General features: G+C 53.2%; 4 protein-coding genes across 4 annotated transcripts; 2 read left to right on the forward strand and 2 right to left on the reverse strand.

Moving 5' to 3' along the window:
• The first annotated feature begins 1,275 nt into the window (after positions 1-1,275).
• LY6G6F (lymphocyte antigen 6 family member G6F) lies at positions 1,276-4,003 on the forward strand. Its single transcript, XM_067752577.1, is given in 6 exon segments — positions 1,276-1,333; positions 1,839-2,168; positions 2,253-2,516; positions 3,382-3,537; positions 3,679-3,745; positions 3,879-4,003. Coding segments are annotated over 6 exon segments (900 nt in total). The 3' UTR covers positions 3,904-4,003.
• Positions 4,004-5,718: 1,715 nt separating this feature from the next.
• Positions 5,719-7,306, reverse strand: LOC137231835 (lymphocyte antigen 6G6e-like). The gene is given in 4 exon segments (XM_067752587.1): positions 5,719-5,868; positions 5,871-6,146; positions 6,253-6,378; positions 7,074-7,306. Coding segments are annotated over 4 exon segments (489 nt in total). The 5' UTR covers positions 7,132-7,306; the 3' UTR covers positions 5,719-5,839.
• A 1,494-nt stretch (positions 7,307-8,800) lies between these two features.
• On the forward strand, positions 8,801-11,362 carry LY6G6D (lymphocyte antigen 6 family member G6D). The gene is given in 3 exon segments (XM_067752584.1): positions 8,801-8,952; positions 8,955-9,113; positions 10,282-11,362. Coding segments are annotated over 3 exon segments (522 nt in total). The 5' UTR covers positions 8,801-8,813; the 3' UTR covers positions 10,506-11,362.
• Positions 11,363-11,364: 2 nt separating this feature from the next.
• LY6G6C (lymphocyte antigen 6 family member G6C) lies at positions 11,365-14,134 on the reverse strand. The gene is made up of 3 exons (XM_067752585.1): positions 13,977-14,134; positions 12,488-12,598; positions 11,365-12,033 (listed from the first exon to the last, which is right to left on the reverse strand). The coding sequence occupies exons 1-3, from the start codon at positions 14,026-14,028 to the stop codon at positions 11,819-11,821; spliced, it is 378 nt and encodes a 125-aa protein (XP_067608686.1). The 5' UTR covers positions 14,029-14,134; the 3' UTR covers positions 11,365-11,818.
• Positions 14,135-15,527: the final 1,393 nt, after the last annotated feature.

Genomic DNA, 15,527 nt, shown 5'->3' on the forward strand with positions numbered 1-15,527 from the left:
CTTTTGTGTGTTTTTGCACTTTATGTAAATGAATCATACAGTACGTGCCCTTTGTTTCTGGCTTCTTTACTCTCATCATGTTTGTGGGATTCAACCTTGTTGCATGTCATTGTGGTTTGTTCATTCTAATTGCTATCAAGTGTTCCGTTATGTGAATATACCACAGTTTATTTAGCCAATATACAGTTGTACATTAGATATAGTCTTTGGTATGCATGAAATAGTTCATCAAAAACAATTTTTAAAAAATAGCCTTTAAAGATTAATAACACATTGGGACTTCCCTGGTGGCACAGTGGTTAAGAATCCGCCTGCCAACGCAGGGGACACAGGTTCGATCCCTCGTCTGGGAAGATCCCACATGCCGCGGAGCAACTAAGCCCGTGCGCCACAACTACTGAAGCCCGCGCACCTAGATCCCGTGCTCCGCAAGAAGAGAAGCCACTGCAATGAGAAGCCTGCGCACTGCAACGAAGAGTAGCCCCCGCTTGCCACAACTAGAGAAAGCCCGCGCTTAGCAACGAAGACCCAGAGCAGCCAAAAATAAAAATTAATTAATTAATTAATTTAAAAAATAAAGAAATGCTTTACCAGGAGCCTTTTTTTTTAAATAAATAAATAACACATTCAAAACTATTAGAGCAATATGAAGAGCTGCCTTAAGAGAGTCCTTCCTGAGGCAAAGGGATGAATCAGTGAATTCTCCAGGCCCCTGCTATCCTTCTCCTTGAGTAATAACTTAATATACTCATCAGGGGCTCAGAAGAAGTCTGTGATGTGCCAGGCAGCCACAGAGAAAGTCATTCTAAGTCCTTTAGGGAGTACTGACTGGATGTGCAGTCTTGCGCTGGGTTCCCTGGAAACCAATATGAAGACTCAGCTTCTTCCCTCATGGCTGGTGTCTCTTGGGCTGGAGGAGAGAATACGGAATGTACTTCCAGACTGATGGGAGGTGGACAGCCGTGACCCCTTCTGCACAGGCTTCTTCTTAGCTCATAGAGTCTTTTTTCTGAGTCCTTCAGCTGGTGTGGAGTCTGAAGGGTGAAGAGGTCATCTTTGGAGTGGCCTGAACTTGGTCTTCTCCCTCTTGGCACAGAAAGGTGGTTGTCACTTTTTCCCCCATTAGACATGCAGCTGGGCTTTATCTCCCCAGCATTCCCATCCCCTTCAAAGGCCCATGTCACTCCAGACTAGGGAGTATGGGCCTTTATCTGGGCTCTGTTTCCTCCCTGGGGATAGCAGGTCCCAGGCAAGAGAACTTGGTAAGCTCTCCCCATGGCTGACTTATTCCTCCTCCTTCTGTGCCTACATGGGCTCCCCCAGGCCGCTGCAGGTAAGGAGCAGGAGTTGAAGGGTCCTTCACCTATTCACAGGGCTGGGAGGGACTGCTGCTGTTTCTCCTTAGCGGCCTGGGGAAGGCATCTGTCTCAAGAAGATAGATTTACCCCAGTTGACCTCCCCCTGCCTCTAATACTGGGAAAGATCCAGAGTCAGCGAGGGTCCAGGTCAGGTACAGTTTCCTTTAGAAAATAAGAACGGACAAGTGAATGCTCATCCAGAAGAGGAGAAACAAAAGGGAGGGGGATGGGCATTTGTCAACTATTCCAGCCTTTTCCCTCTTGCCCTCAGATTCCCTCACTTGCCAGGAGAGGTGGGGAAAGCCCCGCCCTCTTCTCTCCACCTTACTTTTTTGTTGCTGTCACTCGAGAAAAGTGCTCACAGTCAGGCCCAGTGCTGGGGGGGACCCCAGAAGGGGAAGAAGCCAGGGGTAGGAGGTTGACGGGTGGGGTTGTTGACCTGATGGAGGTCTCTGGTCTCACACAGCCCCCTCCCCACAGACAACATCCAGGCCATCTATGTGGCATTGGGGGAGGCAATGGAGCTGCCATGTCCTTCACCACCCACCCTGGATGGAGACGAATTTCTGTCCTGGTTCCGCAGTCCTGCAACAGGCTCCTCCACTGCTTTAGTGGCCCACGTCCAAGTAGCCAGGCCAGCCCCAGACCCTGGGAAGACTGGAAGGGAATCCAGGCTCAAACTCCTGGGAAACAACTCTCTGTGGCTGGAAGGGTCCAAGGAGGGAGACGCTGGGCGGTACTGGTGCGCCGTGCTGGGTCACCGCCACAAGTACCAGAACTGGAGGGTGTATGATGTCTCCGTGCTCAGAGGTGAGTGGGGAGCATGCAGATCAGGGGCCACTGGGAAGCAGGGAAGCCCAGACAAAGAACTGAGGAGTCCCTCTCTCCCTCCAGGATCCCAGTTCTCTGCGAGGGCTGCAGATGGATCCCCCTGCTCTATCCTCCTGTGCTCTGTGGTCCCCACCAGACGCCTGGACTCTGTGACCTGGCTGGAGGGGAAGGGTCCTGTGAGGGGGCGTGTGCAGTCCTTCTGGGGTGATGGAGCTGCCCTGCTCTTGGTGTGTCCTGGGGAGGGGCTTCCTGAGCCCAGGGGACGTAGACCAAGAAACATCCGCTGCCTCATGCCTCAGAACAAAGGGGTCAGCTTTAGCCTGGCAGGTAAACTGATGGACACTAAGGGAAGGGATGTTGCCTCCGACACATCCCGCACTGCTAGCTAGGGGAGGGGGCGAATCTGTTATTGGCTGTTTTTATCCTCCGCTGCCTGGAGGAGGAGGGCTTTTTTCTCACTGACTGAATCTGTAACAGAGAAGGGGGCTGGTTAAGCCAGCTTTCTGATGGAATAGACCATCAGTCAAGAGGGAGAAGAGGAATTCTGGTGGAATATACCTTTGTTTAGAAATAGGATAATCTATGACCTTTGTGGAATATCCCTTAGCAGTGAGGAAGAAGGTAAGAATTATTGCTGGGGCGGTTGTCTTTTGAAGAAAGGATATATGCACTGATGTTATAATGGCCCATTGATGGTGGAGGCAGAAGGAGAAAAAATATATAATTGTTTTACAATAAGAAGTCCATTATACAGAGAAGGAATGCTATTGGATGTAGAACAACCCATTTACAAGGCAGGAGGGAGGAGCAAATGACCATTATTTTCGTAAGCAGAGGCCAACTAACAGGCAGTGACTGGGTTCTATTTCCCTCTACATCCTCACACCTAGTCTGGGGTCTGGCATGTGGTGGGCACTCAGCAAATACCTGTGGAGTGGATGAATGGAAGAATGAATAAACACAAGGCATTTTCTTTTTTTCTTAAAAGGGTGGATTACTGTGAAGGGCTTGAGGAAAAAATCCCAGTTATGGCTGGTGGTCCACCCTGGAGTTAGCCATCCATGTGTAGCCAGGGGGGCATCACCACTCTCTATCAATGTTGGTTTATGGGATCAGGGTGAGAGGCCTGGAAACAGGCAAAATGGGGCGGTGGATATTGGGGGCAAGGAAGCCTTCTTTTGGAAGAGCCCAGCAGACTATGGGGGAAAGCCTTTCTTTGGGGCATGAGGGACAGAGTGGGGTGCACCCTGGATCCTGATGCTGCTGCTCATAGTGGGCCAGGGGTTCACCATCGTGGTCCTCAGCGTCATGCTCTGGAGGCGGAGGGTCCAGGGGACTAAGCACAGAAGTGAGTCCCTCCTTCCCAGAGGGGTGGGCTCATATCTTGCCTCTATACCCTGTCTTCTCTAGGGGAGGAGGGGAGTAAGGAATATAGCTCTGAGTTATCTGTGACTTCTCTGCCACACCTCATATGGCTCTTTCTCCCCAGATGCCTCGTTTCCTCAGTTCAAACCCGAGATCCAGGTCTATGAGAACATCCATTTGGCCCATCTCAGGTGAGGAACAACTAGGGGGCAGAGGCTTAAATCCCAGAGGAGACTGAGGTTGGGGTGGGGATGGGATGCTGGTTCCTGAGGACGTGGAGAATAGAAGTATCCTTAATGTCTTTCCACTTTGCAAAACCCACAGGCCACCTGCCCCTAAGACCAGGTGATCTCAACGACATCTGCTGGGAAGTGTGACCTGCTGTCTCCCTGGCCATCTGGCACCTGAAAGATTCCCGAAAACCTTGGCAAGCGGGCAGGGGCTGGGAGTGCTACTTCACAGTCCAGCTGATCTCCAGCAGCCAAGCTTTCTCTGTGTGTGTGTGTGTGTGTGTGTGTGTGTGTGTGTGTGTGTGTGTGAAGGGGCTGGGGGCTGAAGGAAAGGAGAAGCATTATTCTGTGATGTCACCTATGAAAAGTGTGGTTTCCTGTCTCACAGAAGCCAGTGGAGGGGTGGCCCTGAGCCTGCAGTACCATGGGGTTGAGGGGAGCTTGGGGTAGCTGGAAGGGGTTGAGGAGGAGTGGGGATGAAGAAAAGAGACAGAGGAATCCAGAGACTTGAGCAGTGGTGGAGAATCAGTTATGGGGGAACCAAAGGACAAATGGGGGAAACTGAAGAAGAGAGAAGGGAAGAGGCCCAAGTCAGGGTAAAGGGAAAGAGATGGAGAGAGAGAGAGAACAAATAGAAGTACAAAGTGGGAGGACTGAGGGACAGAGAGAATGGAAAGAAGACTCAACTTGCCTCTAAATTAAGCCAGATCCCCACCCCTGTCTCATCCTCGCAAAGAAAAGAAATTGAGAGAGAAGCACCTCTAATCAGACCCCAGACTTCCTCAGATGGAAGTGGAGGGAACTGAGTCAGGATGGGGGTACCTGTGCCCCCCCTTATCCTAGGCGCTCCACTGTGGCATCCGGAGCAGGGAGCAGCTTACCACCCTGACATCCTGGGGGCCCCTGGGCAGGAGTGTCCACCGTGCTGGGTGGGCGAATTCCCTGGTGGGGTGAGTAATTGGGCCCTGCGTGCTTGGCTGTCAGTGAACCAGGACAAGTCTGGGCTGGTGAAGCGGGGGAGGGCACCGGTGCTCCCAGCTCCTAGCCTCACACAGAAATGAGCTGGTCTCCCGGCCATACCCTCACCACTCCACGAGGGGCCCCTCTGTGTGTCTACTCAAGCTTAGGCTTCACTGGAGAAAAGCTTTCTCAGAAGTCTTACCTAAAGCCTTCACGCTGCAGTGGCTTAAGCTAAGTTAACGGCAAGAAGGAGGATATCAATGACAGATGGAGGATGATGTGAAAGTTGTGGTTCACGTGCCAGCACCCCAGCCCAACCCACCAAGCAGGTATAGTTTGCTGTTAGAGCACATGTGTGTGCGCATGCACACACACACACACACACACACACACACACACAGACACACAGACATGGAGCAGTGTTACTGAACTCCCAGATAGTACTTTTTTTTTTTTTTTTTTGCGGTACACGGGCCTCTCACTGTTGTGGCCTCTCCTGCTGCGGAGCACAGGCTCTGGTCGCACAGGCTCAGCGGCCATGACTCACGGGCCCAGCCGCTCCGCGGCATGTGGGATCTTCCCAGACCGGGGCACGAACCCGTGTCCCCTGCATCGGCAGGCGGACTCTCAACCACTGCCTCACCAGGGAACCAGAGTCCAGCAGGCGGACTATCAACCACTGCGCCACCAGGGAACCAGAGTCCAGCAGGCGGACTCTCAACCCCTGCTCCCCAGATAGCACTTTTATTATATTTACTCTTCATAGTTCCCCAAGCCCTCCTTACTGACCTATGAAATTAATCTCTCCTAGCAGGACCCTCATCCTCATCACACCTGGTGCCCCTTCGATCCCCTTGCCTGGGACCCACAGCTCTGTCAAACGCCTGCCTTGCCAGAGGGCTGGGGCTGAGAGACTGCATCAGCCACAGACATTTAGAAAAGACTGGAGATTTAGAACAGGTGTTCTGTATGAGGCTGGGCTCCGGGTAGGTGCCTCTGGGCAGGAAGAGGCTAGAGCAGTGCCTGTAGGAATCGGGTTTGGGGAGGGGTCCGTGAAGGTGCTGGGCCCAAGGGGTGTGAGGTCTCTGTACAAGATCAGGTTCTTGGGCAGATCTCAGAAGTGTCTGTGCAGGTGTTTCCAGGGCCATGGCGATAGTGGAAGAGTCTTGGGCTGCAGGCTGGTGGAGGAGGTGGGCTCCCCAGGTGAGGCTGGCCACGAGGATGAGCGGGGTGATAAGGAGGAGCCTGGGGAGCCGATGCGGCATGGTGGCTGCATCGCACAGGTCCTGCTCGCAGCAGTGGTGCCGAGGAGTGTAGGAGAGTGACCGGTAGGTGGCATGGCCCTGCAGAGAGCGCCGGGTCCTTGGGAGGCAGGCTTTCCGCTCGATGACCTCACTGTTCTATGGGACAAAGAGGGGATGCTGAGGCAGGGCAGGAAGGAGGCAAGGGCCAGGAGGCCACAGGAAAGGCAGGACGGATGGCGGTGGGGAAGGCCTAGGGAGTCCTCCCTGAGGTACCAATACTGATGCCACAAACTTCATCATCCTGACACTCGGTAGGAACAGGGTAGCAGGGTTTGGCGAAGTTGCAGGTGTAACAGTGGAGCCGTCTCCGGGCAGGGGAAGTGGCGAGACCTGTGGGGTCGGTGGAGATCAGGCAGGGAGGAGAGGCAAACAGGACAGGTGAGAGGCTGAGCCCAGATTTGAGAACGGGATGCACAGACAGAGGTGATACACAAAGTGGGGAGAGAGGAGCAGTGATGTGGAGGGAAAAATAGACAGAAATAGAAAAAGAGACACAGAGAAGGGAGGGGGGATAATACAGGAAAAGGAAACGACGCAGAGGCACGAGGGATACAGGGAGTGTGAGAGACACACAGACATGAACAGAAGCCAAGAGAATCAGAGATGAGCACAGAGAATGACACAAAAAACCAGGCCGGGACGGGGAGGGGTTGCCAGTGAAGGAGTTAAGCAGATGGTGCTAAGTCAGATGAGAAAATAGGAATTAACATTGACCAAGGGGCCCAGCAAAGAAACAGGAGGTGAGATAAGGGTCAGGGGAGACAGAGGCTTGTCAAAGATGCCACAGGAAAGAGACAGTTATTCTCAAATGCCTTTGAAAGGAAATTTTTCTTGTTCCACCTCATCAGGCTGTCCTGAGACCATTCCCAGTAGCTTTTCTTTCCAAAACCCCTACAACTCCCTCCTTGGCATTTCTCAGCACCCTCTCCGCCACCCCCCACCCCCAGACCTCAGGCTCCTCCACAAGCCCCTGCCAGCACCACCACCCCACCCTGCACCCAGCCCCCAAGGATTCCCCAGCCCACCCTTATCCAGTGCCCCACCGAGGAACAGAATGCAGAGGAAGATGCTGGAGGTGCCCATGGCTGGACCCGGGGCTCAGGAGTCTGGGAGAATGTGACCTGCACCCAGAGATCCTAGAGTTGGAGAGATGGAGCATCTGAGTGAGACAGGGAGGGAGCAGTAAACAAACACACCTAGGGAGTGAATCTGAGGGTGGGGGACCAGATTTGGCAGACTGACAGAGCAGGGACCCTGTTCTCACAATTCTCACATCCTCCCTGTCTCCTACTAGAGCCTGCTCTTGCCTTAAGGGTGTTCTCCATTCCCGCAGCGTTGGTCTGTTACTCTTAGCTGCGTCTGTCGCTCCTGAACCGCTGTCTGTCAGCGTCTGTCACTTCCCCTCCTACTCCTTTCCCTCCCTCCCCTTGTCTCAAGCTGTTCTTTGCTCTCTCATCTCCTTGTTTTTGTTTCTCTGTCTTTTGTCCTTCTGTGCATTTAAGTCTGTCAAGGTCACTCTCCTTGACCTTGAGCCCCGGCCCAGAGTTGGCGAGCGGTGTTTGAGTGTGGGCTCAACAATCCCCCACCCACCGGCCCACACACAGAGCCCAGCTGCAGCTGCATAAGGGAGGACGCCGCCCAGCTTCCCATTCCTTTGATCCCCCCAAGCCTCAACATTCTTACCCCGTAATTATCTCTCCCAGCCTTACTGCATTAGAGGAAGGAATCATGGGTGCGGCCAGAGGGACTGATGTGTTTCCACCGGTGCAGGGATGAGGGTCAGAAAGACCAGGAAGGAAGGCAACGATAAGATTTGGGGAGTACGGGTGGTAGAGTCTGGAAGACGGGGGCTTAAGAGATTGGGGAGAAGAGCTGCACCTGGGGAATCAGGGCAGAACGTACTGGGAGTAAGAGGCAGACAGGGTGGGGGAGATGTGAGGTGGAGGTGAGGCAGAGGAGACACAGTTATCCACTGAGCAGCAGTTTTCAAAACATTTGTCTCAGGACCTCTTTACACGCAAAAATTACTGAACACCCCAAAGAGCTTTTCTAATGTAAGTTATATCAATATTTGCTATATGAGAAATAGAAACAGAATATTTTAATAGGTTCATTTAAAAATAAAAAAACAATAAACTATTACGTGTTAACAAAGCATAGTTTTGCGAAAAATAATTCCTTTCCCAACAGTACAGTGGGAAGAGTGGCACGGCTTTACCCTTTGGGGAATCTATTTAATGTTGGGCTTAATAGAAGAACTAGAAGATGGCTGGGTTTTCACATCTGCTTCTGCATTCAACCTGTTGGGATTTGTTGTTTTGATTGAAGTATCTGAAGAAAATCTGACAGATATGTAGTTGGAAGAGGAAGACGGTGGAGGACCCTCTAAAAGGGCCTTAGGGACCCGCAGGAGGTCTGGGGCCACCGTCTTAGAATTGTTCCTGAGATGGAAGAGTTTGGGGATGCCAGAGGATGCTGAGAGCTCTTTCTCCTGTGGGGGCCCCTCCCTGTCCCCACTGGGGCCCCGGTGGCTGCTGGAGGAGTCTCTTTCCTCCCTTTTTATTGCCCTATAAAGCCCAAGGCAAGCACAACTGGAGAAATCCCGCGCGCAGCAACGAAGACCCAATGCAGCCAAAAATAAATAAATAAAATAAATAAATTTTTTTTTTAAAAAGCCCAAGGCAAGGGGGGTAAAAGGCTGGCAGAGCAGGGCCAGGGAGGCGGGTGGGCGGGAGGGAGAGGCGCTACAGACACAGGCAGACACAATGAACCCCCTGTTTGCTGGGATCCCGCTCAGCGCCCTGCTGTGGGCTGCCTTGGGTAAGGAGGCAGCCAAGGCGCCTGTCACAAAGGCCCGTCGCCCTGTGCCAGCCGCCCCCCACCCCCGCCCAGTTCCAGCACCTCTTCTCTCCTGCCAGGAAACCGCAAGCGGTGCTATGACTGCGGTGGAGGCCCCAGCGGCTCCTGCAAAGAGACCATGACCACTTGCGGCCAGGGCAAACGCTGCGGCTTCCTGGAGGGCAAACCCCAACCAGACCTGAGACAGACCAAGCCATCTGGAAACCGTGAGTCCTCCGTTTGTCCCCCTGCCTCCAGCCCCTACTACTTCAGTCCTTCTGGCTTCCAGAACCTTCCAGGCTCAGTCTGGCTCTGGGCAGATGGTGCCGCTGTCAGAGTGGAGCGGTCTGTAGCCCCTTCTGGCTCCTGGCACTGAGCCCCTGGAAGCCCGCTGTCTGTGTGGCCCCACCCCCTCCTCTTTACCCTCCAGAAAGACTCTCAGAGGCCCATTCACTCACAAATGGGTGAAAAGCTCCCTTGAAGGCAGGGACCGAAACATTCAGCCAAACTTCAACTTGCAGGCATCAGCTAAGGACCAGGGAGGTATGTGTGTGTGTGTATTCTAATTTTTTTTGTTTCTAAATAATTTTAGGTTGACAGAAAAGTTAATTTTATTAGAAAAATAGTACAGATCAGTACTGTATAGCCTCACCCAGTTTCCTCTAATGTTAATGTCTTATATAACCATAGTACAATTAGCAAAATCAGAAAATAACACCGGTACAGTACAACTAACTAACCTACAGACCTTACTCAATTTAGCCAGTCGTCCCACTGATGTCCTTTTTCTGATCCAGGACCCACACCAGGATCCTACATTGCCTTTAGCTCTCCTGTCTTCTTAGTTGTCCCCACTCTGGGACAGTTCTGAGTCTTCCTTTGATTCCATGATCTTGACATTTTTGAAGAGTCCTGATGAGTTATTTTATAGAACGTCCCGCAATTTGGATTACCTGATATTTTCTCATGATTAGACTGAGGTCGTGAGCTTTTGGCAAGAAGTGATGTTGGTCCCTTTCAGTGCATCCCATCAGGGATTCACTTGGTTTCAGGGAGGTGTTTTTTTTTTTTTTTTTTGCGGTACATGGGCCTCTCACTGCCGTGGTCTTTCCCGTTGCGGAGCACAGGCTCCGGACGCGCAGGCTCAGCGGCTGTGGCTCACGGGCCCAGCTGCTCTGCGGCATGTGGGATCCTCCCGGACCGGGGCACGAACCCGTGTCCCCTGCATCGGCAGGCGGACTCTCAACCACTGCGCCACCAGGGAAGCCCGACAGGGAGGTGTTTTTTGAGGGGGCAGAGGATCCCTTTGGGCTCCTTGGAATCACATCTGCTCTGCCCCAGAAGGCAAGTCCTCAAGCCAGGACTCCAACAGCCCAATCTCATTCTCTCTCTCAGCCTCAGTGACCTTGATTCATCACCATGCAGCCTGCGTGGCGGCCCATCATTGCAGTCGAGTGGAAACAGAGGTGGTGGGAGACGTGACTTATATGACCCACAGGGACTGCTGCGTCTGCGACCTGTGCAACAGTGCTGTGGCGAGCACTGCAGCCCCCGCGTGCATCGTGGCTGCAGGGGTCACCGCCCTAGCCTGGCTCTTGCCAGGACTGTGGAGAGGGTAGTGGGAGTAGGGGAAGACAAGGGAGCAAGGGAACAAAGGGGATCTGAGGTGAGAAGATAAACACTCCTCTGTGAGCCATTAAAATCTACCGACCACTCTAGAGCTGACTGGAAAATTCCATATTTTGTTGATGGGAGGGCTGATGGAGTAATGTGGGGCAACCAGGCTCTAGTTTAGGGGTTATCAAGGATCAGTGGACTTAGTTGCAATGGTGCACTGCTTAACCAACTAAACCCCAAAGGACAATGGAGAATCTGCCCTATGTGACTCCTGCACCCTGTTGCTAGGGAGAATCTTCCTTAGCAACGAGGATCACTGAGGGGAGCAGGCTCTGGGCTGAGTGGGGGCCACCAGGAATCAATGAGCCTTGTTGTCTGGGCTTGTTCCCCTTCCCCGCATTTGCAACTTGGCTCCCAATATGACTACTTGGAATTGAGAAAGGAAATGTAAGCACTGTGATAGGAGGGTGGCTTGGTGCCCCACATACTGGGCCAGGTGAGGCCTCTGGATCTAACCTGAGGGACTGAGGCCTGGAAGAGGGTCCCAGGTCCCATCCCCATGCAACTCTGCTACCCTTTCTGAGGAGCCCTCAAGCCAGACTGCACCTCTTTCTTGGCAGTACGTCAGAGGTGTGGCCTAAATTTAAGGTAAATATTGCTTCTCCAAACACTGGGCCCTGTACGCCACCCCCCAGACACTGGAAGAGAGGATGGAAGCCTGCAAAACCTGTTTTTCCGTCTGCCCCAGCCCAGCGTCTGAGAGAAACTCCCTGAAGGGTTCTTGGGTGAGTGGTGAGTGTGAGGGCTGAGAGTGTTATTTCCTGGGAGGGCGCCTCTGACAATAGATCTTCTGATACACAATTGATCATATACAGACATTTATTACTCAAAATGGAAAGGGGTGAGCAAGGGGATGAGGTACGTATGGGAGCCAGGGTTTGGAGAATCAGCTCATACAGTGAGGTCATCAGGTCCTTCCTGGGAGCCTTCACTGGGGACAGGACAGAAACCCCATTTCAGGCCCAGATTCCAATCCCTCCTCACATAGGGCACAGGGGAGTTCAGGAGGCAAATTGCGGAGCCCTTCTAGGAGACGATGGAGGATCTGGAGTGGTGTCAAGGGAAATGGAAAGAGACTCCAGAGAAGCAGAGTGGAGGGTGTGGGATGGAAGGATGGATCGGGGGACCACCGTCTAATTAAAGAAATGTGAAGGGTCTGGAGAAATGCTTTTCTGAGCAAAAGGAAGCAGAGGATACGAAGACACAAGAAGAGAGGCTAAGGCAGGTAGGAGGAGGGGCAGCCATGGAGCAAGTCTCAGTGCAACAGCCAGAGGCTAAGGCCAGCCAAGGAGGTAAGGAGGACAAGGGCCAGGGCCGGGGTGGGCCGAGGGGCTGGGTTATTGCAGTTGTCCTTGTTGCAGCAGGTGGTGTTATAGGTCAGGCCTAGCTTGTGGTTGGTTTGGTTGAAGGCCTCTCGACAGGGCTCTTCTGGTGTGCCACAGCGTAGGTTGGAGAAAACCCACATCTTCCCTGGGGTTAGGAGGGGGCAGTGGGGACAGTTAAGATGGGCACCTGGCATTCCTGTGTCCACCTCCCCACCCGTGCACCCCACCCAGGCTTCCTTCCTTCCCAACTCTGCCCTTGGCCTTCCCCTTCTGTATCTCTTCTCAGTCTGACCTTTCTCCTGCACTTCCTTACCCTGCCCCTCACCCCAATCCTGGTCCTATCACTTGCTGCCCATGACGCTTTGGACCTGTTACTGTCTCTTTTTGAGGCTGTTTTCTCAGTATAATAATAGCACCCACACTTCATAGGGCTGTCATGAGCATTAATTGAAACAATCCTCGTAAAGACATAGGATGGTGCCTGGCACGTAATAATCCTTGGCCAAATATTATCACTGATGTAATTCTCTGTTCCACCTCAGCCCCAGCCATAGAGTCTCCCACTGGGCCTCTCTCCCCACTGAAGAAAGGAATGTTACCGAGGTACACATTTGTTGTCAGGCATTGCTGTCCTGGTTCCAGGTGGCAGGACTGCCGGTCCACACAGCCCAGCAAAGGGACCTTGTAGCAGGAGTGACAGCGAATGTCAGCTGGGAAGACACAAGTCGGGCTGAAGTGACGGAATGTCTGACTCACCTGGGGATGAGCCCAGCTGGTGGGCACGGTGGAGAAGAGCCAATCAAGTAGGTATTCTGACCTGTTTGTTCTGGTAGGGACAGAGAGGGTGAGTGATGCAGAAAAAATGCAAGTTGGGTGAGGGTGGAGTTGCTCTGTGAATGGCCCACACCCTAAATATCTTCCTTCACTCCACCCCATCTGGAGATGAGTCGAGAGATGCAGAGTTACCAACAATGGGGCTGGGGACAGATGAAATGTGAGAATACCACGGGGAAGGAATGGAGGTGGCGAGGGAGGAGATGAAGGAATTCAGAAGAGGTCACAGATGGAGTCTTGAAATAGGAAGAAACCTTAAAAGTAAAAATCATGGTGGTTACAACACTTGCAGAAATGGCTTGGAACTTGAGGCTGGCAAGAAAGCCACCTGGGGCCAGATTAGCAATGTATTCTTCACCTCCTGGGGCCGCCAAGAGCATGGGAAGAGGAACCAGACTTGAACTGAATCCTCCCACCCCAGTAGCTCTCTGACAGAAAGGAGAAGTATCTGGGAGACAGATCATCAGAATCCATCCGAGCACTTTGCCAAAATGGAGAGGATGGGTGCAGAAAGGCAGAAGGTGGCACCCCGAACGTTTCTGCCGCATCCGATTCAAGGTTTGAGGGACGGAAGGGTTCAGTCAGTCGGTGGAGGAGCCTGGTGACTGCACCTCAGTGAAACCCACCTCACCCTGGGGGTGAGCAACCTTGGCATTCCCTCCCTAGAAGGCCGGGAAATCTCCCTGGTTCCCTGGGAGGTTCTGAGAGGTCACTGGAGCCCTCCAGAAAGCTTGTGTTCCTGGAGGTATGCACCTCAGGGAGGAGCAGGGGGGCGATCTAGGAAAGGCCACTGCTCGAGGGACTGAGCACAAAGTCCCTGATGGAGTAGATGGGAGGAGGGGTCGCAAAAGAAGCCCCAGACTGGTTGCCTAGATTTCTGGGAGGACGCCCTGGCTGAGTGCAGGTGGTGAGAGGAGAAAGCAGGTAAGCTGGATCCTGGAGAGTTCTGTATCAGCGTGGGGCTGGCAGGGGAACTGGATATCAGGGTTTCCAAGGAGTGGGGAACAGGGGACCTGGAACCCTGGGCAGGTTAGAAGAGTGCGTCTTGGAGGTGGGGAAGAGTCGGAAGATGGAGACACGGGTCCTTGAGAAACAGAGCAAGGACCCTGTCACAGCGGGGCACAGGAGAGCTGAGCCAGTTGGGTCTGGGGGCGCTTGGGATCTTGAGTAGCGGGTAGTGTAGGGCAGTGCCTGGGGCAGGGTGTAAAAGTCCTAACCAGGTGAACCAGGTCCTCGGGGCCCCCAGGTGCTCACCTGAGACCCAGCAGAGCAGAGAAGACAAGGTGATCAGCAGAAGGCCTTTCATGGTGAGGGTCCTGAGAACGGTAGCAACAGCAGCAGCTGACAGAGTAGAATTCCAGGGATCCTGCTCTGGGAGTTGAGTGGCCTTTTTGGAATTTATAGCCACAACAGTCCCGCCCTACCTGGCCTCTGGGGGCCCCTCCTTCCCCATTTAGGGACGGGCTAAGCAGGACCCAGTGGGGCAGTAGGGATGGGGATGGCAGAGAGAGGTGGGGAGGGTAGGTAGGTGCACTAGTGGCCAACTCCATTTTGGTTCTTGGTTTCAGTCCAAGACACACCCTCCTGGCCCCCAGGAGTAACATCCCTGTCTGCCCAGTCCTCTGAAGAAGTATCACCAAAGGCCCCTGTGATGTTACAGTGGCTGTCGTGGTGGCAGTGTCTGCTGGTTCCTGGGAAATGGACAATGGGGTGTGGCCCAAGCTGACTGCAAAATTTTGCTCCCTGGGGGGCATTGGTAGGGGTATGTGGGCAGAAATTGAGCACCAAATTAATCTCAGTCCACTTAGTTTTCCCAACCCCTCCTCAGCCACAGGATGGAGGAGTACGATTTGTGATGTGACCAAGAGCTTCTGTGATGTCAAAGCAGCAGAGGCATGGGCTGGAGCTGCCTGTTAGGGAGGGGCTGCCTCAGGCCCCCTGAAGGTTCTCAGGACCTCATCCTGACTCCACCTGGGCTTGGCCTGGCCTTGGGTGCTCCAGTGCAGTGAGGGCTGATGAAGTCCTGGGTGTGGGGCTGTGCACCTGCTCCAAAGCACCTCCCCAATCAAAACCTGCCAATTTGGGCGGGCCACCTTGGGCCGGGAGGGACGAAGTGGGCACAGAGGGGTGAGGTAGCAGCTAAAATAAGAATAGAAATAGTAATAATGGCAAGCATATAGTACTCCTATGTCTTTGCCATTGTTCTAGGCATTTACTGGGTATGACTTTATTTAGTTCTCACAATACTCTGCGAGGTAGGTGCTTTTATTCCCATTTTACAGATGAGCAAGCAGGCCCAGAAAGGTTAAGCGACTTGCGCACATCACGCAGCTAGAAGGTGAAGTCGAGATTTGAATTCAGACAGCCAAGATCCAGAAACTGTGGTGTTCCCGGCAACTGCTATGCTTCAAGAGTTAAAGTCAAGGGCTTCCCGGGCGGCGCAGTGGTTGAGAGTCTGCCTGCCGATGCAAGGGACACGGGTTCGTGCCTCGGTCCAGGAAGATCCCACATGCCGCGGAGCAGCTGGGCCCATGAGCCATGGCCGCTGAGCCTGTGCGTCCGGAGCCTGTGCTCCACAACGGGAGAGGTCACAACAGTGAGAGGCCCGCGTACCGCAAAAAAAAAACCCAAACCAACCCTTGGGGACTTCTCAGGTATAATAGTATCGTAGGACTTCCCTGGTGGCACAGTGGTTGAGAATCTGCCTGCTAATGCAGGGGACACGGGTTCGAGCTCTGGTCTGGGAAGGTCCCACATGTGGCTCAGGCCCGTAAGCCACAACTGCTGAGCCTGCGCATCTGGAGC

Source organism: Pseudorca crassidens, chromosome 10 (genome assembly GCF_039906515.1).
Source record: "Pseudorca crassidens isolate mPseCra1 chromosome 10, mPseCra1.hap1, whole genome shotgun sequence".
NCBI lineage: Eukaryota > Metazoa > Chordata > Mammalia > Artiodactyla > Delphinidae > Pseudorca > Pseudorca crassidens.